At 46.0% G+C, this 27,102-nt stretch overlaps 9 protein-coding genes across 9 annotated transcripts; 2 read left to right on the top strand and 7 right to left on the bottom strand.

Annotated features, from left to right (window-relative positions):
* Positions 1–94: 94 nt before the first annotated feature.
* On the bottom strand, positions 95–406 carry LOC131695856 (histone H4-like). Its single transcript, XM_058984393.1, has one exon. The coding sequence runs from the start codon at positions 404–406 to the stop codon at positions 95–97; it is 312 nt and encodes a 103-aa protein (XP_058840376.1).
* A 181-nt stretch (positions 407–587) lies between these two features.
* LOC131695972 (uncharacterized) lies at positions 588–3,035 on the bottom strand. The gene has a single exon (XM_058984502.1). It carries the CDS (start codon positions 3,033–3,035, stop codon positions 588–590), a length of 2,448 nt encoding a protein of 815 aa, XP_058840485.1.
* A 3,949-nt stretch (positions 3,036–6,984) lies between these two features.
* Positions 6,985–9,108, top strand: LOC131696019 (histone H2B-like). Its single transcript, XM_058984549.1, has 2 exons — positions 6,985–7,014; positions 8,773–9,108. The coding sequence occupies exons 1-2, from the start codon at positions 6,985–6,987 to the stop codon at positions 9,106–9,108; spliced, it is 366 nt and encodes a 121-aa protein (XP_058840532.1).
* Positions 9,109–9,869: 761 nt separating this feature from the next.
* LOC131695971 (histone H1A, sperm-like) lies at positions 9,870–10,745 on the bottom strand. Its single transcript, XM_058984501.1, has 2 exons — positions 10,191–10,745; positions 9,870–9,947 (listed from the first exon to the last, which is right to left on the bottom strand). The coding sequence occupies exons 1-2, from the start codon at positions 10,743–10,745 to the stop codon at positions 9,870–9,872; spliced, it is 633 nt and encodes a 210-aa protein (XP_058840484.1).
* Positions 10,746–12,754: 2,009 nt separating this feature from the next.
* Positions 12,755–13,066, bottom strand: LOC131695853 (histone H4-like). The gene has a single exon (XM_058984389.1). The coding sequence runs from the start codon at positions 13,064–13,066 to the stop codon at positions 12,755–12,757; it is 312 nt and encodes a 103-aa protein (XP_058840372.1).
* Positions 13,067–13,781: 715 nt separating this feature from the next.
* LOC131695970 (uncharacterized) lies at positions 13,782–22,723 on the top strand. The gene is made up of 4 exons (XM_058984500.1): positions 13,782–13,811; positions 15,568–15,899; positions 20,587–20,629; positions 22,388–22,723. Exons 1-4 carry the CDS (start codon positions 13,782–13,784, stop codon positions 22,721–22,723), a joined length of 741 nt encoding a protein of 246 aa, XP_058840483.1.
* On the bottom strand, positions 19,572–19,883 carry LOC131695878 (histone H4-like). The gene has a single exon (XM_058984413.1). It carries the CDS (start codon positions 19,881–19,883, stop codon positions 19,572–19,574), a length of 312 nt encoding a protein of 103 aa, XP_058840396.1.
* Positions 22,724–23,064: 341 nt separating the features above from the next.
* LOC131695969 (histone H1A, sperm-like) lies at positions 23,065–24,360 on the bottom strand. The gene is made up of 2 exons (XM_058984499.1): positions 23,806–24,360; positions 23,065–23,091 (listed from the first exon to the last, which is right to left on the bottom strand). The coding sequence occupies exons 1-2, from the start codon at positions 24,358–24,360 to the stop codon at positions 23,065–23,067; spliced, it is 582 nt and encodes a 193-aa protein (XP_058840482.1).
* Positions 24,361–26,390: 2,030 nt separating this feature from the next.
* Positions 26,391–26,702, bottom strand: LOC131695968 (histone H4-like). Its single transcript, XM_058984497.1, has one exon. It carries the CDS (start codon positions 26,700–26,702, stop codon positions 26,391–26,393), a length of 312 nt encoding a protein of 103 aa, XP_058840480.1.
* Between the last annotated feature and the right edge of the window lie 400 nt (positions 26,703–27,102).

Raw genomic sequence — 27,102 nt, 5'->3', positions numbered from 1 at the left:
TTATGAAGGATACATTTCAAACTAATTCTTTTTTCTAAACATTTGGTGGCCCTGAAAAGGGCCTTTTGTGTTGTCGTGAACGTCGTGGTAGGGCTTAACCACCAAAACCGTACAATGTGCGTCCCTGGCGTTTAAGCGCATAGACGACATCCATCGCAGTGACGGTCTTCCGTTTGGCATGTTCAGTGTACGTCACAGCGTCCCGGATAACGTTTTCCAGAAAAATCTTCAGCACACCACGGGTTTCCTCGTATATCAAACCGGAGATTCGCTTCACTCCTCCACGTCGAGCCAGACGACGAATGGCGGGTTTGGTGATGCCCTGGATATTGTCACGAAGCACCTTGCGGTGCCGCTTAGCGCCTCCCTTGCCGAGCCCTTTGCCTCCTTTGCCACGGCCAGTCATCTTCTTGGTTGTTGTAGGTAATAACTTAGTAGGCTAGCGCAGCACACCTGCAGCAGCGAGATTCCAATACCGAATGTTGCAATTCTTTTTTTTTTTTTTTTTTTATTTATGTGACTTTAAATTTATTCATTCGTCACATCAATCAAAAATAAATAACTACATTTCATTTAACAAAGTGAACTTAAATACTATCTAATAATTTTTCTTCTTTCATAAATTCAATCAATTTTTCTTCATGATCTGGTCCAAGTATTTCACCTAAAGTCAGGTTGGCAAAATGTAGGTCCCTACTCTGCTGATTTCGTTGACAGTCTACCAGTAGGTGCCGTATTGTGAGGTCTTCCCCGCAGCATTGTGGTTTGTCTATCCGGTCCAGGAGAAAATCGTGCGTCAGCTTTGTGTGCCCGATGCGGAGCCTGGTGATAGCAGTTTGTTCTGAAGAATCATTCCTGTCTTTCCAGGCCGCGGTTGTTGATTTTATACTTCTCGTGAAAGTGTTACAGTTGTTCCATTCTGCATCCCATGCTTGTCGGAGTTGAGCTTTTGCATATTGCACGAAGTCCTTAGCTGGTACTGGGATATCGTTGCACTCTCTGGTTCGACCCTCACCGGCTAGATGATCTGCTCTTTCGTTTCCAGTAATGCCAGAGTGACTTGGCACCCAGCAGAATGTGATATTTTTATCAGCCGATGTGCATTCGACAGCCTGTATCCACGGGTGTCGGGACTTTCCGTGGTCAATAGCTTGAATGCAGCTCGCTGAATCGCTAAATATAATCGTGTGGCCAGAGATCGGTGCATTTTCAGCGGCAATCATAAGTGCTAATGCCTCTGCTGAAAAAATGGTACAACAGTCCGGAATGCGCATAGAGATATTGGTGTGTTCACTGTGTACTCCCAGACCGACGCCCTTCTCGTCTAACGAGCCGTCGGTGTAAAACTTTGTCGATGTGGAGTATTGTTTCGTTAGCATCTCGTTGAATACAGCTTGTATTTTTGCTGGGGCTTCATGAGCTTTCAGTTGGTTCTTTATTTTCCAGTCGATAGCAGGTTCGGATGAATTCCATGCTCTGTCGCTTACTCGGCTAAGGGTACTGATGGTCGGCAATTGACGTGATGTTAACCGCTTCAGCCACTCTGATGTCCTTCTGACCATAGGACAGATCAGTTCTTCATCTATTGGTCGTTTTTCCAGCCAGCTGCATGCTTTGCTAACGAGGCAACCGGTCATGAGGTATTCAAAAGGCATTTGTCCACTTTCTATGAGTAGTGAAGGTATGGGACTGGTTATATGTGCTTTCGAGATAGTTCTAATCGCAGTGTGGTAGATCGGTTGAAGCCGTTTCATCACCCTTTCACCACCCCTACTATATAGTCCGAATCCATGGGTAATTTTGGTTATCAGGATGCTGTTGCAGATCCTGATAAGTGTTTGACGGCTACCGCTAGCATATCTTCTACTAATTGCTTTTAGTATCTTTAGTTGGTTTTGACAATTTTTGACGAGGTAATCAGCGTGCTTCATAAACTTCAGATTTGAATCTATTTGTACTCCTAGTACCTTTGTACTTCCTACTTTTTCGATGATGCCTTTCGGGGTTTTCAAGTCTGGGACGTTTTTGTGCTTACCGCCACTGCATACATGGAGCAGTTTGGACTTTGCAGCAGAAAATTCAAGCCCTTGCTGTTCAGCCCAGGTTAGCACACAGTTTAGTGTAGTTTGTGCTTTTATTCGAACGGCTCGTGGGAAGCTTCCAGCAGCGATGATGATTAAATCGTCCGCGTAAATCAGTATATCTATATCTTCCGGGATGCATTCGCAAATGGAGTTGATGGCGATATTAAAGAGAGTTGGCGAAATCACTGAGCCTTGTGGTATTCCATTCTCAAGTGGTCGTCGATCAGAAAGTGCACCATCTACAAACACTCTAAAGCATCTTTCGTTCAGGAAGTTGTGGACATACCTCTGCATCCTGCTCCCAACGTTCCACTGGCTGAGAGTAGAGATAATTGGGTGTCTCCACGTTCTGTCGAATGCCTTCGATAAGTCAAGCATTATCACATCTGCATGCATGCCGGATTCTAGCGCGTCTTCTAGAATCGTCTCAAGTTGAGCTAAATGGCTGTCCACGCCGGAGCCTGGACGAAAGGCAAACTGTCGGTTTCCAAGTCTGTTATTTGATTCTATTTCCTCAGTCAATCGCCGATTTATCATCCGTTCAAGAATTTTACCGACACAACTGGTTAGTGATATCGGTCTGTATTCTTCTGCTTCGGTTCCTTTTTTGTCGGGTTTCTTGATTGGTATAATAGTAGCCTCTTTCCACTCGGTTGGAATGTTACCGCTACTCCAAACACCGTTGTATATGTCTAGTAGAACCAATTTCGCCTGTACGGGAAGATGTTTCAGCAGTGGGTATCCAATTCGATCAGGACCTTCAGATAGCCCTGCAGCCTTGTTGAGTGCCCAGTTTAATTCGCTAAAGCTGAAGTTAGCATCCAGTGGTGAGTATTCTGTGTTGAAGTTGGGTACGTTTCTCTCTTCTTGTTCCTTACGTTCCTGGAACGTTTTCGAGTAGCCATCAGTTGCCGATACTGCTGCAAAGTGATCAGCAAGTGAATTGGCCATGTCGGCAGGGGTGTCGGTGAATGTGCCGTCAATTCGCAGATATTTTCTATTGCTTCTCCGTTTTCCGCTTAGTGCGTTGATTTTTCCCATAGCTTCTTGGATGTAGTGGTTGGGTTGATTTCCTCAACAAATTTCTTCCAGCTCGAATTTTTTGCTTCTTGAATAGCGTTTCTAGCATCCCTTCGTGCTTCCTGGAAATCCTTTAGCGCCTGTACTTTTCTTGAATCTTTGTCATCCAATCGTCGTAGTGCTCGAAGTGTTTTTCTTCTGTACTTAATGGCTTTTTTTACCGTGTCATTCCACCATGGTACAGATTTAGGTCCTGGGCGACCACTAGTTCGCTGGATTGATTTCTTGGCGGCATTGAAGATAAGCTGACTGAATTCGGAGGCGGAGTATTCTTTCGATATGTCCATGTTATCTTTAATTTCGTTCTGAAATTTCTCCCAGTTGGCGTTGTCGTATTTCCATCGTGGCCTTGCACAGACTGTCGGAGACGAGCGGCCAGTAACCAATCTAATGGGATAATGGTCACTGCCGTGATTGTCTTCCTCCACCTGCCAGCTAAATCTGGCTGAGATTTGCCAGGATATTATGGAAAGATCGATTGCAGAAGTTGATCCATCAGCTAGACTTATTCGGGTGTGGGTGCCGTCATTGAGGAAAACTAGACCTTTGTCAATACACCACTGTTCTATCATTTTCCCTCTCAGATCAGTATGCTTGGATCCCCATTCAGTGCTAGCAGCATTGAAATCTCCCATTAATATTACTGGTTCTGGTAGTTGAAGTATGAGTTCGCTGAGCTGTTTTTCTATATTTCTGTTTGATCGTTCGCTTGGAGGGATGTACACGCTTACAATTGTTGACTTCGAACCTGTGTCAATTTGTACAGCTATTGCCTGCATCTCTGTTCGAATTTGTAGTTGTTTGTGGGGAATATCACTTCGCACTCCCAGTGCTACTCCGTGTTTAATGTTATTTATTATTCCTTCAACTAAGTACAAATCATAGTCCTTAATGGTGGGGGCGCAATCTATCGGGGTCATGGTCTCCTGCAGCGCCAGTACACAGGGTGAGTACTGGTTTATTAGCAATTGTAATTCAGGTAGTCGGCGTCTCAAACTGGCGATGTTCCACTGTATAGCGAAAGTGTTATCAACATACTGGTCTCTTTGTCTTCTTGCTTGTTTATTGGTTGATTGCGTCATTGTTAGGTCGGAGAAGTTTCTTTTTTCCTTTTCGGTTGATAACAATAGTGTCAGATCTGTCAGATTCGTTGTCCGTTATACTCATACCGTCTGTGTTTACATCGGAAATTTCTGTTTCAAAAGTGTGTTCTAGTGTTAACTGTGTCGAAAAAGTTTGTTTTGGGTGATCGTGCTCAGTATTTTTAGTTGTTCCGGAAGTTATCTTCTTCAAGGGTGGGGGACGAAATTCGGATCCAGTTGGCGTTTCCGGCGAGACTTCCTTTTGGCGTTTTTTCTGCAGTTCCTTCTTTTTCTTTTTTCCTTCGTCGGTTTTTTGGCATTGGCAGTTTGAGCGTCCTTTTAGTTCGGTTATCACAGCAGCAAGTTGATTCCGTAGGGCGGTTATTTCTTCTTTCAGATTCGCGATTTCCTTGTCCTTGTTATCTTCTTGCTGTATGATCAGTCTTTTGCTGACGTTGGAGTACGATTTAGCACCGATTCGGCTGTCGTATAGTTTTTTGGCCTCCGCAAACGATAATCCTTGTTCGGATTTTATCCGGATGATTTCGTTCTCTCGTTTGTATATCAGGCAATTACGGTCGGTCGGTTTGTGGCTTTCCTTGCAGTGGAAACAATTTTCAGTATTTTTGCAATCTTCGGTTTTGTGTTCATGTGCCGAGCAATTTTGGCACCGTGGTGCACTTTTACATCGAGCCTTTGTATGTCCGTATTCAAGACAGTTAAAGCATAACATGGGTACGGGATAATAAAAACGAGTTGCCACTCTAAGCGCTCCGAAGAAAATATGCTGTGGCCAGGTTGTACCTTCCATGGTCAGTACCATTGTAGACGTGTTCACTCTCAAATTGTCCACCAATCTGGTAAAGCGACGCACTGCCGTTACTCCTTGAGGAGCCAACTCAGTTAGTAGCTCTTCCTGTGTCATATCGCTTACTTCTGGACAGTTAACTATGCATCTGCTATAGTTAAGCGTGGGGTGTGCTGTTATTTCGACCGGCGTTCCATCAATTAATTTTTTCATACCGAGCAATTTGGAGGCATGTTCCTGATTTCGCACTTTTACAACATATTTAGTACCTTTGGCTTCGGTAGTAGCGGTATATGCGCCACCGATTAATAATTGGATCGACTTACCCACTGTGAAGGGATGATTTTTCGGTAGTACTCCCTCATTAGCAGCCTTAAGTAGAAGCACAATCACCTTTCCGTGCTTTCCTTCCGCATCCATCCATCTCGGCAGGCCTGCGCCGTAATCATCCGGCGGTCGAGGCAGCCCGTATGTCGATGATGAGGCCATTCGGCCGAACAAAATATTCCCAACAGCCACTCACTTCAATGTTTTATTGCAGAGAAAATCGAGAAATAAAGTGCACTGGCAACAATAACCGGTTTTACAAAAACGTCACTATTCCGACAGGGTTTTTTACAGCCAATTGCGTCTCTCTCTACTCACACACCGACCACGTCACCACGTCGGTTTTTTCCACGATTGCTTCACGACCGTTTCACTTTTGATCGCCGACCGCGTCACTCTACCGATGGCGGTTTTTTCACTGCCAGCGGGATCTTCAATGGTGGTTTTTCTCACCGATAACGTCAATTTTTCTTCCGATAGTAGTTTTTCACATACGATCACTTTGTTTTTTAAAAACCTCCAGCCACCTCACTGCACTAATGGCGGCTTTTTCACTACCAGTGGCGTCACTTTTCTGATGGCGGCTTTTGCACCGTTCTTGTCACTTCTCGTGTGCGGTTTTTTCACTCCCGGTATCGTCATCCAAATGAAAAGGCAGCGGATGCTTCCCCGGTCAATGCCGGTTGTCACTAACACGGGAAATTTGCTACAATTCACATATCACTTTTTCAACATATATGAGTTCGCTAATGTTAACTTTCTGCTGGCGACTCTATGTTTACTCCCGTCGGCGCTACCCAGCCGAAAAAGGGCAGCGGATGCTTTCCCGGTCTATGCCGGTTGTCACACTCGCGGGAAACGAAAAATAAATCCACTGTATTTTTCCACGTCACTTCGACTTTGCTTGCTTACGCGCGTATACAAAAGCGTCCGTACAGCTCGCTGGTCAGACAAAGACTGAATGTTGCAATTCGGCCCATTGAGTAGCGCTTTTATACTGATGCACACACATTCTCAGTCGCCGCCGCATAGGAAGATTACCATGGCTGCTATCTATATGCTTACTCGTGATGTGTTGGTTTGAAGGGGAAATAGCGCGAACACGAAGTTCACTGTTGCCACTGTTTTAGTAGCTTGGGATTGCCGAAATCTGCTTTATCCGGACTAATGCTGACATGGTAGCATTTTCCCTGGAAAACGATTGCCCGGAAATTGATTCTCCTGAAAAAGAAAGAAAGAAAAAGTAAATCGAAAAACAAACGGGTTTTTTTTTTAACTTATAAAGATTTTCTATACATCCGTCTACATGGTACGTTATATTGGCTTCTATGGTACTTAAATATCGATATCTGATACTGATCTATGATGGAACAAATTGTTACTGATGAACAAACTATTTCTGTTTGATATTCTTCTACTGTTGGAATTTTATTGATTTCTAGGCGATTTTTTTTGCTCATACATAGTTTTTCTTTTTAGGAATATTTTTTTGCAAATCTAATGAAAAGCTGAAAAAATCAAGTCTGGCAACACTGGCTCCGGAATGGAAATGGTGGGGGAAGTATAGTAGCCGAATCGAACCGTATACAGAACGAAAAGGCACATGGCACGTACACGAGCGAGACAGGCGATAGTAGTGTTTATTCGCGACTATAAAAAAAATCGGTCGGTCTGTTTTGGTCATCATTCGTCGTTTGAACAGCATCACAGTGGTATCAGTAGTAGAGCAGAATTTTCGCGCCATGGCCCGTACGAAACAGACCGCCCGCAAGTCCACCGGAGGGAAAGCTCCCCGCAAACAGTTGGCAACGAAGGCTGCCCGTAAAAGTGCCCCAGCTACGGGTGGCGTTAAGAAGCCCCATCGCTACAGACCAGGAACTGTCGCGCTGCGAGAAATTCGTCGCTATCAGAAGTCGACAGAGCTACTAATCCGCAAGCTGCCCTTCCAGCGTCTGGTTCGTGAGATCGCGCAGGACTTCAAAACCGATCTGCGCTTCCAGAGCTCAGCCGTCATGGCCCTTCAAGAAGCCAGCGAGGCTTACCTGGTTGGTTTGTTCGAGGATACCAATCTGTGCGCTATCCATGCCAAGCGAGTGACCATCATGCCGAAAGACATCCAACTGGCTCGCCGGATCCGTGGGGAGCGGGCCTAAATTTGGTGTGTGCCCATCACCCCCCAGAACGAAACAGCAACAAACGGTCCTTTTCAGGACCACAACCAATCATATTTTACTAAGAATTATTAGCAGAAATTTTCCGTTTCCCTCCAAAAATGCTCAGGCGGGTGGCTGTGTGTGTTTGTTAGACAGCACGCCGATGGGGGATTTTTTGCCAGCAGCACCACCTCGTACCGATCGACAGTAGTAGCGTGTGAAAAACAAGACCCATTGAGGGAAATCTTGCGCGGCCGATTTGTGATTTAGCACCAAATCGATGAGTGAACTTTTGAGAGATTGGGTGAAATCGTCAATGCCATGATATGAGGGAAACTATTATTAAGCGTCTGACGAGCATTGCAAAAAAAAAAAACTTGTGCAATGCTCACAGAAATGTACGTTGATGATTATCGGAGTGAAAATCAAATTAACTCTTTTTATCAGAAGAAAATAGTCGCCCTGAAAAGGGCGGTTTTTACGGCTAGAAAGGAGCGGGATTTAAGTTGCTGCGGAGGCCCTCTTTTCAGTCTTCTTCGGCAGCAGTACGGCCTGTATGTTAGGCAACACGCCACCCTGAGCAATGGTCACACCGGAGAGCAGTTTGTTCAGCTCTTCGTCATTTCGAATGGCCAGCTGCAGATGACGGGGGATGATTCTGGTCTTTTTGTTATCGCGAGCAGCGTTTCCTGCCAGCTCCAGTACTTCGGCGGCAAGATATTCCATCACAGCTGCCAAGTAGACGGGTGCTCCGGCACCGACACGTTCAACATAATTTCCCTTCCTCAGCAGACGGTGAATTCGGCCAACAGGGAACTGGAGACCGGCACGAACTGAGCGGGATTTTGGCTTTCCCTTCACTTTTCCTCCTTTACCGCGTGCAGACATTGTTGTAGGTTTATCGCTGTGCGCGTTCGTGTGTAGTCACGTAGACAATACGAGTAACACTGATGCCACTCGCGCACACAGCACCCCTTGTTATGCATTCGCTTCATTGCACATCGTTCGCCAAAGGGGCGGAGTAGCGAACGAACGAAACGCGCTAAACACAAAAAAGGACGAACCTTCGTCTCGCTACACGATCGTATATAAGCGATATGTAGTGATTTTTGCTACCAATCAGTCAGCGCAGTTCGCATCGAGAGCGTTAACAGCAGCACAACCACGTCGTTACTATGGCACCGAAAGCCAGCGGAAAGGCTGTGAAAAAATCCGGCGGCGGCGGTGGCAAGGCACAGAAGAACATCGCCACAAAAGCAGGAGGAGGAGAGAAGAAGAAGCGAAAGCAACGGCGCAAGGAAAGCTACGCTATCTACATCTACAAGGTGCTGAAGCAGGTCCATCCGGACACCGGTGTCTCGTCGAAGGCGATGAGCATCATGAATAGCTTCGTGAACGACATCTTCGAGCGTATTGCTAACGAAGCATCTCGTCTGGCCCATTACAACCGACGGTCGACGATCACCTCCCGCGAGGTACAGACCGCCGTTCGTTTGCTGTTACCGGGAGAGCTGGCGAAACATGCCGTATCGGAAGGTACCAAGGCCGTTACCAAGTATACCAGCTCGAAGTAAACGTGTCGCCCGCCCCGCCGCCGGATGTCACACACCACCACCCCATCGTCATCGGCCCTTTTCAGGGCCACCAAAACACGTTCTGGTAAAGAGTTGAATTGAAATGTGTACACATAGTTTATATAAACATTAGTTGTTGTTGTTTGTTTGTTTGTTTGTTTCATTAGAGCAAAAACGTCGTTGTCATTTTTGTTTCTCTGTCCATTTTTCAAATCATCACCAAATCAATTGCTGTAGTTTGTGGAAGTAGTCTTTCCCCTTACCGCTAGTTGATTGTTTTTGTTAAGACGGAAAACGGTTTTTTTTCTACCCCTTTATCGTCTATATTCTACTCAGTCAGTCTAAAACAGCCCCTGCGTATGAAAATTCTGCCGCAAAAAGAACACATTTCTGGATCATACTTGTTAATACAATGCACTTCCCAGCCTTCAAACTTCTGATCTGCGTTGAACGTTAATAATTAAATACCCAACACAATTCATAATCGCAAAGTTGAACAATACAATACGTTCGTCAATTTAGGCTAAAAAATCGGTAATTATCGTTCGTTCGTTTGTTTATTGTGCCAGCCAATTTTTCTCTGTTTTATTATAGCCAAAATAAGCGCGTTGTTTGCTAATCAGAGTAATATTATACTTGCTCTGTTTGTTTGTTTGTTTGTTAAGGCAACAGAAAACCACGGCCTACTATTAATTTACCTGTACGTACGTACGTTTATCTGAGCAAGAAACCGCGCCTATTTACTATAGTGATTTGTTTAATCAAACTAACGACGACTGATTTATCTTGCCAATCGGCAGCCAGTTGAATGCGGGTGTGTGCGCGCGCTGCTGCTCAAGCTAGAAAACTCATGGGGGGAACGGAGCATTAACGGAAAATAAGCATCAATCAATTCTTTACAATTTTGTTAGTCCTGAAAAGGACTGTTGTTTTGGGGGGACGCGCACGTTGTCGGGAATTTACTTCTTGCCGGCGGTGACCTTCTTCGGGGCGGTGGCGGCCTTCTTTGGCTTAGGTGCCCTCGGCTTGTTCGCTGCAGCCTTCGATGGTTTGGTGGCTTTCTGTTTAGTGGCAGCCGTTACCGCCTTTGCAGGGGCAGCAGCTTTCGCTTTCTTCGTAGCCGATTTCTTAGCGGCCGGGATCGCCGCCTTTGGCTTGCTGGTCTTCTCACCACCACCAGCCGGCGGATTTTTCTTCTCCCCGGATTTAGTAGCCGATTTCTTCGGTTTTTTCGCTGCACCCGATGGTGGTTTCTTATCGCCAGCCGGTTTCTTTGCTTCGACCGTCACCTTAAACGATCCGGAAGCACCGGTACCCTTGGTCTGGGTGATGTTTCCCTTCTCGACACCCGTTTTCAAAGCCTTCCGGATAAACGGAGCCAGCCTGGCGACGTCACACATGTAGTTGGCGGCGATGTACTTTTTGATCGCCTGCAGTGATGATCCGCTCCGTTCCTTCAGGGTCCGGATGGCAGCCAGAACCATCTCACTCACTGGTGGATGGGTTGAAGATTTTTTCGGTTTCTTGGCGTCACTCTTGCTAGCCTTGGCCGCCTGCTTCGGTGGCGCTTTGGCGGCTGGCGGAGAGGCGACGACGGCAGGGGCCGTAGCAGCAACGTCGATAGCAGTTTCAGCCATTGCGCGTTCGTTTGGTTTGGTTTTCTTCCACACACACAGTTGTAGACGACGAGTCGATGGATGCACGATGATGCAAGTCTGCGAATATGATAACCGGGGGTCCGGTGTCTGTTGTTTAGGATCGTATTCATCGGCTCTGTTTGGGAACGCGTAGATGACGGTTGGAAGTTACTATTCGATCGGTGCCGGTAAAATTTTACGGACTGTTGTTTTAAATCAACCAAAATCGAATTACTGCTTGTGAAAAGTACACTGGAAGTTTGCATTCAATTTACTGCACTGTCCGCACCGTCCAAACTAACACCCGCTGAACATTCTGTTTTAAGCGTATGGCCGAATATTATCAAATCATGTATCCGACTATGGCGGCACGTGCAAACTGAATTGTGGAAAATAGGTTAATTTGAACCTTCTAGCAATTGGAAAACCTTTTCGGTGCTATCCAATCGAAAGAAAACTTCTCTCTATATAAAATTATTTCATTTTTGTACATATTTGCTCGAGCGGAAGTGCTCGTAATTTGGCGACCTGCGGAAAACGTTTCGGTCGGCTGGTCCTTTGCTGAAAACTTTCGTTATTAAAATTACTAAAACAAAAAAAGTTAACGGGTGGCAACACAAATTTTGGATTTTTTTTCTCAACCTGTCAAAAAAAAAGACAAACGATTCGATTGAAATTAGAAGATACGTTCTCCATTGTTGGCCAAAAATTAGTGAACATTTCAAACCGATCCGTAATTGGATGCTGTTCGGCGAAGCTTCCGTTTGATGTCGGAACAGGCGCGTAGTACGGCGTCTACGTCAACTTTGCTAATGCATTTCGTGATCTTCTACCAATCAACTTGTTTGCAATTCGTGGCTCTCAAAACGAAATCCCGAAGAAATCTGCGATTGGGCGACACTGAAGCAAATTGTGAAGCGGGTTGTGCTTTTTAGGGTACAAATGGGATCGAGTGGGTATTCGGGAACAATTGTTTTTTTTTTTTTTTGCTTTTTTTTGCGAGGGAAGTAACTTGCTTCGTGCAAAACAAAATATTTAGCCAAAATAATTTTTTTATCAACCGGCAAGCGGCATTGAGATTGCACCGTCGAAAGGTGTTGTAAACAGTCGACGGCGCAACGTTTTCCCCTTTGAAATATTGTACCGTGCACTTTTCGCCGAGATTCTTGTGTTGCTCGTAGAACCGTACAACGCGCTCGCGAAATGCTTTCTTGTTTCGACGGCAGAGACAGACAGAGAGAAATACCTCGAAAAAAATCCAACATTTTAGTTGCGGATTTTGATTTTAGTGCTCTAATCATCAGTGTTATTTCGAATTGCTTTGGCTAACTCAAAATTCTATTATTTAGGATGTACTGATCAACTCGCTACATCGTTGTGTACATGGCTGTGAGCTGATAAACCGCACGCGTCGACCATCACACCCAGGCGCTTCAGCGCACGCATCGATGGGAACGCTTGTCCCCCGACACAGATCACAAGCTGGACTTTTTTACGGTTGCTCAATCTCTCTCTCTCTCTCTCTCTCTCTCTCTCTCTTCCTGTGTGTGTGTGTGTGTGTGTGTGTGTGTTGTAATTGCTTCCTGATTGATACAGTACTAACTCACCAGCCATCAACTTTACTTTTATCATTCAGACCAATTAAAGGTACGCAAATTCATAGGTAGACAGGTAGGTGAAAGCGTGGTAAGCTAAAACGTGCGCGCGCGAAAAAAAGAGTCGGTCGGCGGTTCGTTGCTATCGAGAAACGAGCCGTTTTGTCCCATGATACGCAAGCTCAGGAGAAAGAAAAAGGAAATGCATATATGAAAAAAGGGAAACCCAGCGACTGAGCGCGTTGTAGTGTTACGACGGTCTCTCGCATATCCATCAAAATCGCACATTAAACAGTACGCCCCTGCAACGTGGATGAAAATTATGAAGGATACATTTCAAACTAATTCTTTTTTCTAAACATTTGGTGGCCCTGAAAAGGGCCTTTTGTGTTGTCGTGAACGTCGTGGTAGGGCTTAACCACCAAAACCGTACAATGTGCGTCCCTGGCGTTTAAGCGCATAGACGACATCCATCGCAGTGACGGTCTTCCGTTTGGCATGTTCAGTGTACGTCACAGCGTCCCGGATAACGTTTTCCAGAAAAATCTTCAGCACACCACGGGTTTCCTCGTATATCAAACCGGAGATTCGCTTCACTCCTCCACGTCGAGCCAGACGACGAATGGCGGGTTTGGTGATGCCCTGGATATTGTCACGAAGCACCTTGCGGTGCCGCTTAGCGCCTCCCTTGCCGAGCCCTTTGCCTCCTTTGCCACGGCCAGTCATCTTCTTGGTTGTTGTAGGTAATAACTTAGTAGGCTAGCGCAGCACACCTGCAGCAGCGAGATTCCAATACCGAATGTTGCAATTCGGCCCATTGAGTAGCGCTTTTATACTGATGCACACACATTCTCAGTCGCCGCCGCATAGGAAGATTACCATGGCTGCTATCTATATGCTTACTCGTGATGTGTTGGTTTGAAGGGGAAATAGCGCGAACACGAAGTTCACTGTTGCCACTGTTTTAGTAGCTTGGGATTGCCGAAATCTGCTTTATCCGGACTAATGCTGACATGGTAGCATTTTCCCTGGAAAACGATTGCCCAGAAATTGATTCTCCTGAAAAAGAAAGAAAGAAAAAGTAAATCGAAAAACAAACGGGTTTTTTTTTAACTTATAAAGATTTTCTATACATCCGTCTACATGGTACGTTATATTGGCTTCTATGGTACTTAAATATCGATATCTGATACTGATCTATGATGGAACAAATTGTTACTGATGAACAAACTATTTCTGTTTGATATTCTTCTACTGTTGGAATTTTATTGATTTCTAGGCGATTTTTTTTTGCTCATACATAGTTTTTCTTTTTAGGAATATTTTTTTGCAAATCTAATGAAAAGCTGAAAAAATCAAGTCTGGCAACACTGGCTCCGGAATGGAAATGGTGGGGGAAGTATAGTAGCCGAATCGAACCGTATACAGAACGAAAAGGCACATGGCACGTACACGAGCGAGACAGGCGATAGTAGTGTTTATTCGCGACTATAAAAAAAATCGGTCGGTCTGTTTTGGTCATCATTCGTCGTTTGAACAGCATCACAGTGGTATCAGTAGTAGAGCAGAATTTTCGCGCCATGCCGTACGAAACAGACCGCCCGCAAGTCCACCGGAGGGAAAGCTCCCCGCAAACAGTTGGCAACGAAGGCTGCCCGTAAAAGTGCCCCAGCTACGGGTGGCGTTAAGAAGCCCCATCGCTACAGACCAGGAACTGTCGCGCTGCGAGAAATTCGTCGCTATCAGAAGTCGACAGAGCTACTAATCCGCAAGCTGCCCTTCCAGCGTCTGGTTCGTGAGATCGCGCAGGACTTCAAAACCGATCTGCGCTTCCAGAGCTCAGCCGTCATGGCCCTTCAAGAAGCCAGCGAGGCTTACCTGGTTGGTTTGTGTTCGAGGATACCAATCTGTGCGCTATCCATGCCAAGCGAGTGACCATCATGCCGAAAGACATCCAACTGGCTCGCCGGATCCGTGGGGAGCGGGCCTAAATTTGGTGTGTGCCCATCACCCCCCAGAACGAAACAGCAACAAACGGTCCTTTTCAGGACCACAACCAATCATATTTTACTAAGAATTATTAGCAGAAATTTTCCGTTTCCCTCCAAAAATGCTCAGGCGGGTGGCTGTGTGTGTTTGTTAGACAGCACGCCGATGGGGGATTTTTTGCCAGCAGCACCACCTCGTACCGATCGACAGTAGTAGCGTGTGAAAAACAAGACCCATTGAGGGAAATCTTGCGCGGCCGATTTGTGATTTAGCACCAAATCGATGAGTGAACTTTTGAGAGATTGGGTGAAATCGTCAATGCCATGATATGAGGGAAACTATTATTAAGCGTCTGACGAGCATTGCAAAAAAAAAAAACTTGTGCAATGCTCACAGAAATGTACGTTGATGATTATCGGAGTGAAAATCAAATTAACTCTTTTTATCAGAAGAAAATAGTCGCCCTGAAAAGGGCGGTTTTTACGGCTAGAAAGGAGCGGGATTTAAGTTGCTGCGGAGGCCCTCTTTTCAGTCTTCTTCGGCAGCAGTACGGCCTGTATGTTAGGCAACACGCCACCCTGAGCAATGGTCACACCGGAGAGCAGTTTGTTCAGCTCTTCGTCATTTCGAATGGCCAGCTGCAGATGACGGGGGATGATTCTGGTCTTTTTGTTATCGCGAGCAGCGTTTCCTGCCAGCTCCAGTACTTCGGCGGCAAGATATTCCATCACAGCTGCCAAGTAGACGGGTGCTCCGGCACCGACACGTTCAGCATAATTTCCCTTCCTCAGCAGACGGTGAATTCGGCCAACAGGGAACTGGAGACCGGCACGAACTGAGCGGGATTTTGGCTTTCCCTTCACTTTTCCTCCTTTACCGCGTGCAGACATTGTTGTAGGTTTATCGCTGTGCGCGTTCGTGTGTAGTCACGTAGACAATACGAGTAACACTGATGCCACTCGCGCACACAGCACCCCTTGTTATGCATTCGCTTCATTGCACATCGTTCGCCAAAGGGGCGGAGTAGCGAACGAACGAAACGCGCTAAACACAAAAAAGGACGAACCTTCGTCTCGCTACACGATCGTATATAAGCGATATGTAGTGATTTTTGCTACCAATCAGTCAGCGCAGTTCGCATCGAGAGCGTTAACAGCAGCACAACCACGTCGTTACTATGGCACCGAAAGCCAGCGGAAAGGCTGTGAAAAAATCCGGCGGCGGCGGTGGCAACACAGAAGAACATCGCCACAAAAGCAGGAGGAGGAGAGAAGAAGAAGCGAAAGCAACGGCGCAAGGAAAGCTACGCTATCTACATCTACAAGGTGCTGAAGCAGGTCCATCCGGACACCGGTGTCTCGTCGAAGGCGATGAGCATCATGAATAGCTTCGTGAACGACATCTTCGAGCGTATTGCTAACGAAGCATCTCGTCTGGCCCATTACAACCGACGGTCGACGATCACCTCCCGCGAGGTACAGACCGCCGTTCGTTTGCTGTTACCGGGAGAGCTGGCGAAACATGCCGTATCGGAAGGTACCAAGGCCGTTACCAAGTATACCAGCTCGAAGTAAACGTGTCGCCCGCCCCGCCGCCGGATGTCACACACCACCACCCCATCGTCATCGGCCCTTTTCAGGGCCACCAAAACACGTTCTGGTAAAGAGTTGAATTGAAATGTGTACACATAGTTTATATAAACATTAGTTGTTGTTGTTTGTTTGTTTGTTTGTTTCATTAGAGCAAAAACGTCGTTGTCATTTTTGTTTCTCTGTCCATTTTTCAAATCATCACCAAATCAATTGCTGTAGTTTGTGGAAGTAGTCTTTCCCCTTACCGCTAGTTGATTGTTTTTGTTAAGACGGAAAACGGTCTTTTTTCTACCCCTTTATCGTCTATATTCTACTCAGTCAGTCTAAAACAGCCCCTGCGTATGAAAATTCTGCCGCAAAAAGAACACATTTCTGGATCATACTTGTTAATACAATGCACTTCCCAGCCTTCAAACTTCTGATCTGCGTTGAACGTTAATAATTAAATACCCAACACAATTCATAATCGCAAAGTTGAACAATACAATACGTTCGTCAATTTAGGCTAAAAAATCGGTAATTATCGTTCGTTCGTTTGTTTATTGTGCCAGCCAATTTTTCTCTGTTTTATTATAGCCAAAATAAGCGCGTTGTTTGCTAATCAGAGTAATATTATACTTGCTCTGTTTGTTTGTTTGTTTGTTAAGGCAACAGAAAACCACGGCCTACTATTAATTTACCTGTACGTACGTACGTTTATCTGAGCAAGAAACCGCGCCTATTTACTATAGTGATTTGTTTAATCAAACTAACGACGACTGATTTATCTTGCCAATCGGCAGCCAGTTGAATGCGGGTGTGTGCGCGCGCTGCTGCTCAAGCTAGAAAACTCATGGGGGGAACGGAGCATTAACGGAAAATAAGCATCAATCAATTCTTTACAATTTTGTTAGTCCTGAAAAGGACTGTTGTTTTGGGGGGACGCGCACGTTGTCGGGAATTTACTTCTTGCCGGCGGTGACCTTCTTCGGGGCGGTGGCGGCCTTCTTTGGCTTAGGTGCCCTCGGCTTGTTCGCTGCAGCCTTCGATGGTTTGGTGGCTTTCTGTTTAGTGGCAGCCGTTACCGCCTTTGCAGGGGCAGCAGCTTTCGCTTTCTTCGTAGCCGATTTCTTAGCGGCCGGGATCGCCGCCTTTGGCTTGCTGGTCTTCTCACCACCACCAGCCGGCGGATTTTTCTTCTCCCCGGATTTAGTAGCCGATTTCTTCGGTTTTTTCGCTGCACCCGATGGTGGTTTCTTATCGCCAGCCGGTTTCTTTGCTTCGACCGTCACCTTAAACGATCCGGAAGCACCGGTACCCTTGGTCTGGGTGATGTTTCCCTTCTCGACACCCGTTTTCAAAGCCTTCCGGATAAACGGAGCCAGCCTGGCGACGTCACACATGTAGTTGGCGGCGATGTACTTTTTGATCGCCTGCAGTGATGATCCGCTCCGTTCCTTCAGGGTCCGGATGGCAGCCAGAACCATCTCACTCACTGGTGGATGGGTTGAAGATTTTTTCGGTTTCTTGGCGTCACTCTTGCTAGCCTTGGCCGCCTGCTTCGGTGGCGCTTTGGCGGCTGGCGGAGAGGCGACGACGGCAGGGGCCGTAGCAGCAACGTCGATAGCAGTTTCAGCCATTGCGCGTTCGTTTGGTTTGGTTTTCTTCCACACACACAGTTGTAGACGACGAGTCGATGGATGCACGATGATGCAAGTCTGCGAATATGATAACCGGGGGTCCGGTGTCTGTTGTTTAGGATCGTATTCATCGGCTCTGTTTGGGAACGCGTAGATGACGGTTGGAAGTTACTATTCGATCGGTGCCGGTAAAATTTTACGGACTGTTGTTTTAAATCAACCAAAATCGAATTACTGCTTGTGAAAAGTACACTGGAAGTTTGCATTCAATTTACTGCACTGTCCGCACCGTCCAAACTAACACCCGCTGAACATTCTGTTTTAAGCGTATGGCCGAATATTATCAAATCATGTATCCGACTATGGCGGCACGTGCAAACTGAATTGTGGAAAATAGGTTAATTTGAACCTTCTAGCAATTGGAAAACCTTTTCGGTGCTATCCAATCGAAAGAAAACTTCTCTCTATATAAAATTATTTCATTTTTGTACATATTTGCTCGAGCGGAAGTGCTCGTAATTTGGCGACCTGCGGAAAACGTTTCGGTCGGCTGGTCCTTTGCTGAAAACTTTCGTTATTAAAATTACTAAAACAAAAAAAGTTAACGGGTGGCAACACAAATTTTGGATTTTTTTTCTCAACCTGTCAAAAAAAAAAGACAAACGATTCGATTGAAATTAGAAGATACGTTCTCCATTGTTGGCCAAAAATTAGTGAACATTTCAAACCGATCCGTAATTGGATGCTGTTCGGCGAAGCTTCCGTTTGATGTCGGAACAGGCGCGTAGTACGGCGTCTACGTCAACTTTGCTAATGCATTTCGTGATCTTCTACCAATCAACTTGTTTGCAATTCGTGGCTCTCAAAACGAAATCCCGAAGAAATCTGCGATTGGGCGACACTGAAGCAAATTGTGAAGCGGGTTGTGCTTTTTAGGGTACAAATGGGATCGAGTGGGTATTCGGGAACGATTGTTTTTTTTTTTTTTTGCTTTTTTTTGCGAGGGAAGTAACTTGCTTCGTGCAAAACAAAATATTTAGCCAAAATAATTTTTTTATCAACCGGCAAGCGGCATTGAGATTGCACCGTCGAAAGGTGTTGTAAACAGTCGACGGCGCAACGTTTTCCCCTTTGAAATATTGTACCGTGCACTTTTCGCCGAGATTCTTGTGTTGCTCGTAGAACCGTACAACGCGCTCGCGAAATGCTTTCTTGTTTCGACGGCAGAGACAGACAGAGAGAAATACCTCGAAAAAAATCCAACATTTTAGTTGCGGATTTTGATTTTAGTGCTCTAATCATCAGTGTTATTTCGAATTGCTTTGGCTAACTCAAAATTCTATTATTTAGGATGTACTGATCAACTCGCTACATCGTTGTGTACATGGCTGTGAGCTGATAAACCGCACGCGTCGACCATCACACCCAGGCGCTTCAGCGCACGCATCGATGGGAACGCTTGTCCCCCGACACAGATCACAAGCTGGACTTTTTTACGGTTGCTCAATCTCTCTCTCTCTCTCTCTCTCTCTCTCTCTCTCTCTCTCTCTCTCTCTCTCTCTCTCCTGTGTGTGTGTGTGTGTGTGTGTGTGTTGTAATTGCTTCCTGATTGATACAGTACTAACTCACCAGCCATCAACTTTACTTTTATCATTCAGACCAATTAAAGGTACGCAAATTCATAGGTAGACAGGTAGGTGAAAGCGTGGTAAGCTAAAACGTGCGCGCGCGAAAAAAAGAGTCGGTCGGCGGTTCGTTGCTATCGAGAAACGAGCCGTTTTGTCCCATGATACGCAAGCTCAGGAGAAAGAAAAAGGAAATGCATATATGAAAAAAGGGAAACCCAGCGACTGAGCGCGTTGTAGTGTTACGACGGTCTCTCGCATATCCATCAAAATCGCACATTAAACAGTACGCCCCTGCAACGTGGATGAAAATTATGAAGGATACATTTCAAACTAATTCTTTTTTCTAAACATTTGGTGGCCCTGAAAAGGGCCTTTTGTGTTGTCGTGAACGTCGTGGTAGGGCTTAACCACCAAAACCGTACAATGTGCGTCCCTGGCGTTTAAGCGCATAGACGACATCCATCGCAGTGACGGTCTTCCGTTTGGCATGTTCAGTGTACGTCACAGCGTCCCGGATAACGTTTTCCAGAAAAATCTTCAGCACACCACGGGTTTCCTCGTATATCAAACCGGAGATTCGCTTCACTCCTCCACGTCGAGCCAGACGACGAATGGCGGGTTTGGTGATGCCCTGGATATTGTCACGAAGCACCTTGCGGTGCCGCTTAGCGCCTCCCTTGCCGAGCCCTTTGCCTCCTTTGCCACGGCCAGTCATCTTCTTGGTTGTTGTAGGTAATAACTTAGTAGGCTAGCGCAGCACACCTGCAGCAGCGAGATTCCAATACCGAATGTTGCAATTCGGCCCATTGAGTAGCGCTTTTATACTGATGCACACACATTCTCAGTCGCCGCCGCATAGGAAGATTACCATGGCTGCTATCTATATGCTTACTCGTGATGTGTTGGTTTGAAGGGGAAATAGCGCGAACACGAAGTTCACTGTTGCCACTGTTTTAGTAGCTTGGGATTGCCGAAATCTGCTTTATCCGGACTAATGCTGACATGGTAGCATTTTCCCTGGAAAACGATTGCCCAGAAATTGATTCTCCTGAAAAAGAAAGAAAGAAAAAGTAAATCGAAAAACAAACGGGTTTTTTTTTTAACTTATAAAGATTTTCTATACATCCGTCTACATGGTACGTTATATTGGCTTCTATGGTACTTAAATATCGATATCTGATACTGATCTATGATGGAACAAATTGTTACTGATGAACAAACTATTTCTGTTTGATATTCTTCTACTGTTGGAATTTTATTGATTTCTAGGCGATTTTTTTTTGCTCATACATAGTTTTTCTTTTTAGGAATATTTTTTTGCAAATCTAATGAAAAGCTGAAAAAATCAAGTCTGGCAACACTGGCTCCGGAATGGAAATGGTGGGGGAAGTATAGTAGCCGAATCGAACCGTATACAGAACGAAAAGGCACATGGCACGTACACGAGCGAGACAGGCGATAGTAGTGTTTATTCGCGACTATAAAAAAAATCGGTCGGTCTGTTTTGGTCATCATTCGTCGTTTGAACAGCATCACAGTGGTATCAGTAGTAGAGCAGAATTTTCGCGCCATGGCCCGTACGAAACAGACCGCCCGCAAGTCCACCGGAGGGAAAGCTCCCCGCAAACAGTTGGCAACGAAGGCTGCCCGTAAAAGTGCCCCAGCTACGGGTGGCGTTAAGAAGCCCCATCGCTACAGACCAGGAACTGTCGCGCTGCGAGAAATTCGTCGCTATCAGAAGTCGACAGAGCTACTAATCCGCAAGCTGCCCTTCCAGCGTCTGGTTCGTGAGATCGCGCAGGACTTCAAAACCGATCTGCGCTTCCAGAGCTCAGCCGTCATGGCCCTTCAAGAAGCCAGCGAGGCTTACCTGGTTGGTTTGTTCGAGGATACCAATCTGTGCGCTATCCATGCCAAGCGAGTGACCATCATGCCGAAAGACATCCAACTGGCTCGCCGGATCCGTGGGGAGCGGGCCTAAATTTGGTGTGTGCCCATCACCCCCCAGAACGAAACAGCAACAAACGGTCCTTTTCAGGACCACAACCAATCATATTTTACTAAGAATTATTAGCAGAAATTTTCCGTTTCCCTCCAAAAATGCTCAGGCGGGTGGCTGTGTGTGTTTGTTAGACAGCACGCCGATGGGGGATTTTTTGCCAGCAGCACCACCTCGTACCGATCGACAGTAGTAGCGTGTGAAAAACAAGACCCATTGAGGGAAATCTTGCGCGGCCGATTTGTGATTTAGCACCAAATCGATGAGTGAACTTTTGAGAGATTGGGTGAAATCGTCAATGCCATGATATGAGGGAAACTATTATTAAGCGTCTGACGAGCATTGCAAAAAAAAAAAACTTGTGCAATGCTCACAGAAATGTACGTTGATGATTATCGGAGTGAAAATCAAATTAACTCTTTTTATCAGAAGAAAATAGTCGCCCTGAAAAGGGCGGTTTTTACGGCTAGAAAGGAGCGGGATTTAAGTTGCTGCGGAGGCCCTCTTTTCAGTCTTCTTCGGCAGCAGTACGGCCTGTATGTTAGGCAACACGCCACCCTGAGCAATGGTCACACCGGAGAGCAGTTTGTTCAGCTCTTCGTCATTTCGAATGGCCAGCTGCAGATGACGGGGGATGATTCTGGTCTTTTTGTTATCGCGAGCAGCGTTTCCTGCCAGCTCCAGTACTTCGGCGGCAAGATATTCCATCACAGCTGCCAAGTAGACGGGTGCTCCGGCACCGACACGTTCAGCATAATTTCCCTTCCTCAGCAGACGGTGAATTCGGCCAACAGGGAACTGGAGACCGGCACGAACTGAGCGGGATTTTGGCTTTCCCTTCACTTTTCCTCCTTTACCGCGTGCAGACATTGTTGTAGGTTTATCGCTGTGCGCGTTCGTGTGTAGTCACGTAGACAATACGAGTAACACTGATGCCACTCGCGCACACAGCACCCCTTGTTATGCATTCGCTTCATTGCACATCGTTCGCCAAAGGGGCGGAGTAGCGAACGAACGAAACGCGCTAAACACAAAAAAGGACGAACCTTCGTCTCGCTACACGATCGTATATAAGCGATATGTAGTGATTTTTGCTACCAATCAGTCAGCGCAGTTCGCATCGAGAGCGTTAACAGCAGCACAACCACGTCGTTACTATGGCACCGAAAGCCAGCGGAAAGGCTGTGAAAAAATCCGGCGGCGGCGGTGGCAAGGCACAGAAGAACATCGCCACAAAAGCAGGAGGAGGAGAGAAGAAGAAGCGAAAGCAACGGCGCAAGGAAAGCTACGCTATCTACATCTACAAGGTGCTGAAGCAGGTCCATCCGGACACCGGTGTCTCGTCGAAGGCGATGAGCATCATGAATAGCTTCGTGAACGACATCTTCGAGCGTATTGCTAACGAAGCATCTCGTCTGGCCCATTACAACCGACGGTCGACGATCACCTCCCGCGAGGTACAGACCGCCGTTCGTTTGCTGTTACCGGGAGAGCTGGCGAAACATGCCGTATCGGAAGGTACCAAGGCCGTTACCAAGTATACCAGCTCGAAGTAAACGTGTCGCCCGCCCCGCCGCCGGATGTCACACACCACCACCCCATCGTCATCGGCCCTTTTCAGGGCCACCAAAACACGTTCTGGTAAAGAGTTGAATTGAAATGTGTACACATAGTTTATATAAACATTAGTTGTTGTTGTTTGTTTGTTTGTTTGTTTCATTAGAGCAAAAACGTCGTTGTCATTTTTGTTTCTCTGTCCATTTTTCAAATCATCACCAAATCAATTGCTGTAGTTTGTGGAAGTAGTCTTTCCCCTTACCGCTAGTTGATTGTTTTTGTTAAGACGGAAAACGGTCTTTTTTCTACCCCTTTATCGTCTATATTCTACTCAGTCAGTCTAAAACAGCCCCTGCGTATGAAAATTCTGCCGCAAAAAGAACACATTTCTGGATCATACTTGTTAATACAATGCACTTCCCAGCCTTCAAACTTCTGATCTGCGTTGAACGTTAATAATTAAATACCCAACACAATTCATAATCGCAAAGTTGAACAATACAATACGTTCGTCAATTTAGGCTAAAAAATCGGTAATTATCGTTCGTTCGTTTGTTTATTGTGCCAGCCAATTTTTCTCTGTTTTATTATAGCCAAAATAAGCGCGTTGTTTGCTAATCAGAGTAATATTATACTTGCTCTGTTTGTTTGTTTGTTTGTTAAGGCAACAGAAAACCACGGCCTACTATTAATTTACCTGTACGTACGTACGTTTATCTGAGCAAGAAACCGCGCCTATTTACTATAGTGATTTGTTTAATCAAACTAACGACGACTGATTTATCTTGCCAATCGGCAGCCAGTTGAATGCGGGTGTGTGCGCGCGCTGCTGCTCAAGCTAGAAAACTCATGGGGGGAACGGAGCATTAACGGAAAATAAGCATCAATCAATTCTTTACAATTTTGTTAGTCCTGAAAAGGACTGTTGTTTTGGGGGGACGCGCACGTTGTCGGGAATTTACTTCTTGCCGGCGGTGACCTTCTTCGGGGCGGTGGCGGCCTTCTTTGGCTTAGGTGCCCTCGGCTTGTTCGCTGCAGCCTTCGATGGTTTGGTGGCTTTCTGTTTAGTGGCAGCCGTTACCGCCTTTGCAGGGGCAGCAGCTTTCGCTTTCTTCGTAGCCGATTTCTTAGCGGCCGGGATCGCCGCCTTTGGCTTGCTGGTCTTCTCACCACCACCAGCCGGCGGATTTTTCTTCTCCCCGGATTTAGTAGCCGATTTCTTCGGTTTTTTCGCTGCACCCGATGGTGGTTTCTTATCGCCAGCCGGTTTCTTTGCTTCGACCGTCACCTTAAACGATCCGGAAGCACCGGTACCCTTGGTCTGGGTGATGTTTCCCTTCTCGACACCCGTTTTCAAAGCCTTCCGGATAAACGGAGCCAGCCTGGCGACGTCACACATGTAGTTGGCGGCGATGTACTTTTTGATCGCCTGCAGTGATGATCCGCTCCGTTCCTTCAGGGTCCGGATGGCAGCCAGAACCATCTCACTCACTGGTGGATGGGTTGAAGATTTTTTCGGTTTCTTGGCGTCACTCTTGCTAGCCTTGGCCGCCTGCTTCGGTGGCGCTTTGGCGGCTGGCGGAGAGGCGACGACGGCAGGGGCCGTAGCAGCAACGTCGATAGCAGTTTCAGCCATTGCGCGTTCGTTTGGTTTGGTTTTCTTCCACACACACAGTTGTAGACGACGAGTCGATGGATGCACGATGATGCAAGTCTGCGAATATGATAACCGGGGGTCCGGTGTCTGTTGTTTAGGATCGTATTCATCGGCTCTGTTTGGGAACGCGTAGATGACGGTTGGAAGTTACTATTCGATCGGTGCCGGTAAAATTTTACGGACTGTTGTTTTAAATCAACCAAAATCGAATTACTGCTTGTGAAAAGTACACTGGAAGTTTGCATTCAATTTACTGCACTGTCCGCACCGTCCAAACTAACACCCGCTGAACATTCTGTTTTAAGCGTATGGCCGAATATTATCAAATCATGTATCCGACTATGGCGGCACGTGCAAACTGAATTGTGGAAAATAGGTTAATTTGAACCTTCTAGCAATTGGAAAACCTTTTCGGTGCTATCCAATCGAAAGAAAACTTCTCTCTATATAAAATTATTTCATTTTTGTACATATTTGCTCGAGCGGAAGTGCTCGTAATTTGGCGACCTGCGGAAAACGTTTCGGTCGGCTGGTCCTTTGCTGAAAACTTTCGTTATTAAAATTACTAAAACAAAAAAAGTTAACGGGTGGCAACACAAATTTTGGATTTTTTTTCTCAACCTGTCAAAAAAAAAAGACAAACGATTCGATTGAAATTAGAAGATACGTTCTCCATTGTTGGCCAAAAATTAGTGAACATTTCAAACCGATCCGTAATTGGATGCTGTTCGGCGAAGCTTCCGTTTGATGTCGGAACAGGCGCGTAGTACGGCGTCTACGTCAACTTTGCTAATGCATTTCGTGATCTTCTACCAATCAACTTGTTTGCAATTCGTGGCTCTCAAAACGAAATCCCGAAGAAATCTGCGATTGGGCGACACTGAAGCAAATTGTGAAGCGGGTTGTGCTTTTTAGGGTACAAATGGGATCGAGTGGGTATTCGGGAACGATTGTTTTTTTTTTTTTTTGCTTTTTTTTGCGAGGGAAGTAACTTGCTTCGTGCAAAACAAAATATTTAGCCAAAATAATTTTTTTATCAACCGGCAAGCGGCATTGAGATTGCACCGTCGAAAGGTGTTGTAAACAGTCGACGGCGCAACGTTTTCCCCTTTGAAATATTGTACCGTGCACTTTTCGCCGAGATTCTTGTGTTGCTCGTAGAACCGTACAACGCGCTCGCGAAATGCTTTCTTGTTTCGACGGCAGAGACAGACAGAGAGAAATACCTCGAAAAAAATCCAACATTTTAGTTGCGGATTTTGATTTTAGTGCTCTAATCATCAGTGTTATTTCGAATTGCTTTGGCTAACTCAAAATTCTATTATTTAGGATGTACTGATCAACTCGCTACATCGTTGTGTACATGGCTGTGAGCTGATAAACCGCACGCGTCGACCATCACACCCAGGCGCTTCAGCGCACGCATCGATGGGAACGCTTGTCCCCCGACACAGATCACAAGCTGGACTTTTTTACGGTTGCTCAATCTCTCTCTCTCTCTCTCTCTCTCTCTCTCTCTCTCTCTCTCTCTCTCTCTCTCTCTCTTCCTGTGTGTGTGTGTGTGTGTGTGTTGTAATTGCTTCCTGATTGATACAGTACTAACTCACCAGCCATCAACTTTACTTTTATCATTCAGACCAATTAAAGGTACGCAAATTCATAGGTAGACAGGTAGGTGAAAGCGTGGTAAGCTAAAACGTGCGCGCGCGAAAAAAAGAGTCGGTCGGCGGTTCGTTGCTATCGAGAAACGAGCCGTTTTGTCCCATGATACGCAAGCTCAGGAGAAAGAAAAAGGAAATGCATATATGAAAAAAGGGAAACCCAGCGACTGAGCGCGTTGTAGTGTTACGACGGTCTCTCGCATATCCATCAAAATCGCACATTAAACAGTACGCCCCTGCAACGTGGATGAAAATTATGAAGGATACATTTCAAACTAATTCTTTTTTCTAAACATTTGGTGGCCCTGAAAAGGGCCTTTTGTGTTGTCGTGAACGTCGTGGTAGGGCTTAACCACCAAAACCGTACAATGTGCGTCCCTGGCGTTTAAGCGCATAGACGACATCCATCGCAGTGACGGTCTTCCGTTTGGCATGTTCAGTGTACGTCACAGCGTCCCGGATAACGTTTTCCAGAAAAATCTTCAGCACACCACGGGTTTCCTCGTATATCAAACCGGAGATTCGCTTCACTCCTCCACGTCGAGCCAGACGACGAATGGCGGGTTTGGTGATGCCCTGGATATTGTCACGAAGCACCTTGCGGTGCCGCTTAGCGCCTCCCTTGCCGAGCCCTTTGCCTCCTTTGCCACGGCCAGTCATCTTCTTGGTTGTTGTAGGTAATAACTTAGTAGGCTAGCGCAGCACACCTGCAGCAGCGAGATTCCAATACCGAATGTTGCAATTCGGCCCATTGAGTAGCGCTTTTATACTGATGCACACACATTCTCAGTCGCCGCCGCATAGGAAGATTACCATGGCTGCTATCTATATGCTTACTCGTGATGTGTTGGTTTGAAGGGGAAATAGCGCGAACACGAAGTTCACTGTTGCCACTGTTTTAGTAGCTTGGGATTGCCGAAATCTGCTTTATCCGGACTAATGCTGACATGGTAGCATTTTCCCTGGAAAACGATTGCCCAGAAATTGATTCTCCTGAAAAAGAAAGAAAGAAAAAGTAAATCGAAAAACAAACGGGTTTTTTTTTTAACTTATAAAGATT

This window comes from Topomyia yanbarensis, unplaced genomic scaffold (genome assembly GCF_030247195.1).
Source record: "Topomyia yanbarensis strain Yona2022 unplaced genomic scaffold, ASM3024719v1 HiC_scaffold_6, whole genome shotgun sequence".
In the NCBI taxonomy this organism is placed as follows: Eukaryota; Metazoa; Arthropoda; class Insecta; order Diptera; family Culicidae; genus Topomyia; species Topomyia yanbarensis.
This window is presented reverse-complemented; position numbering and strand designations above follow the sequence as displayed.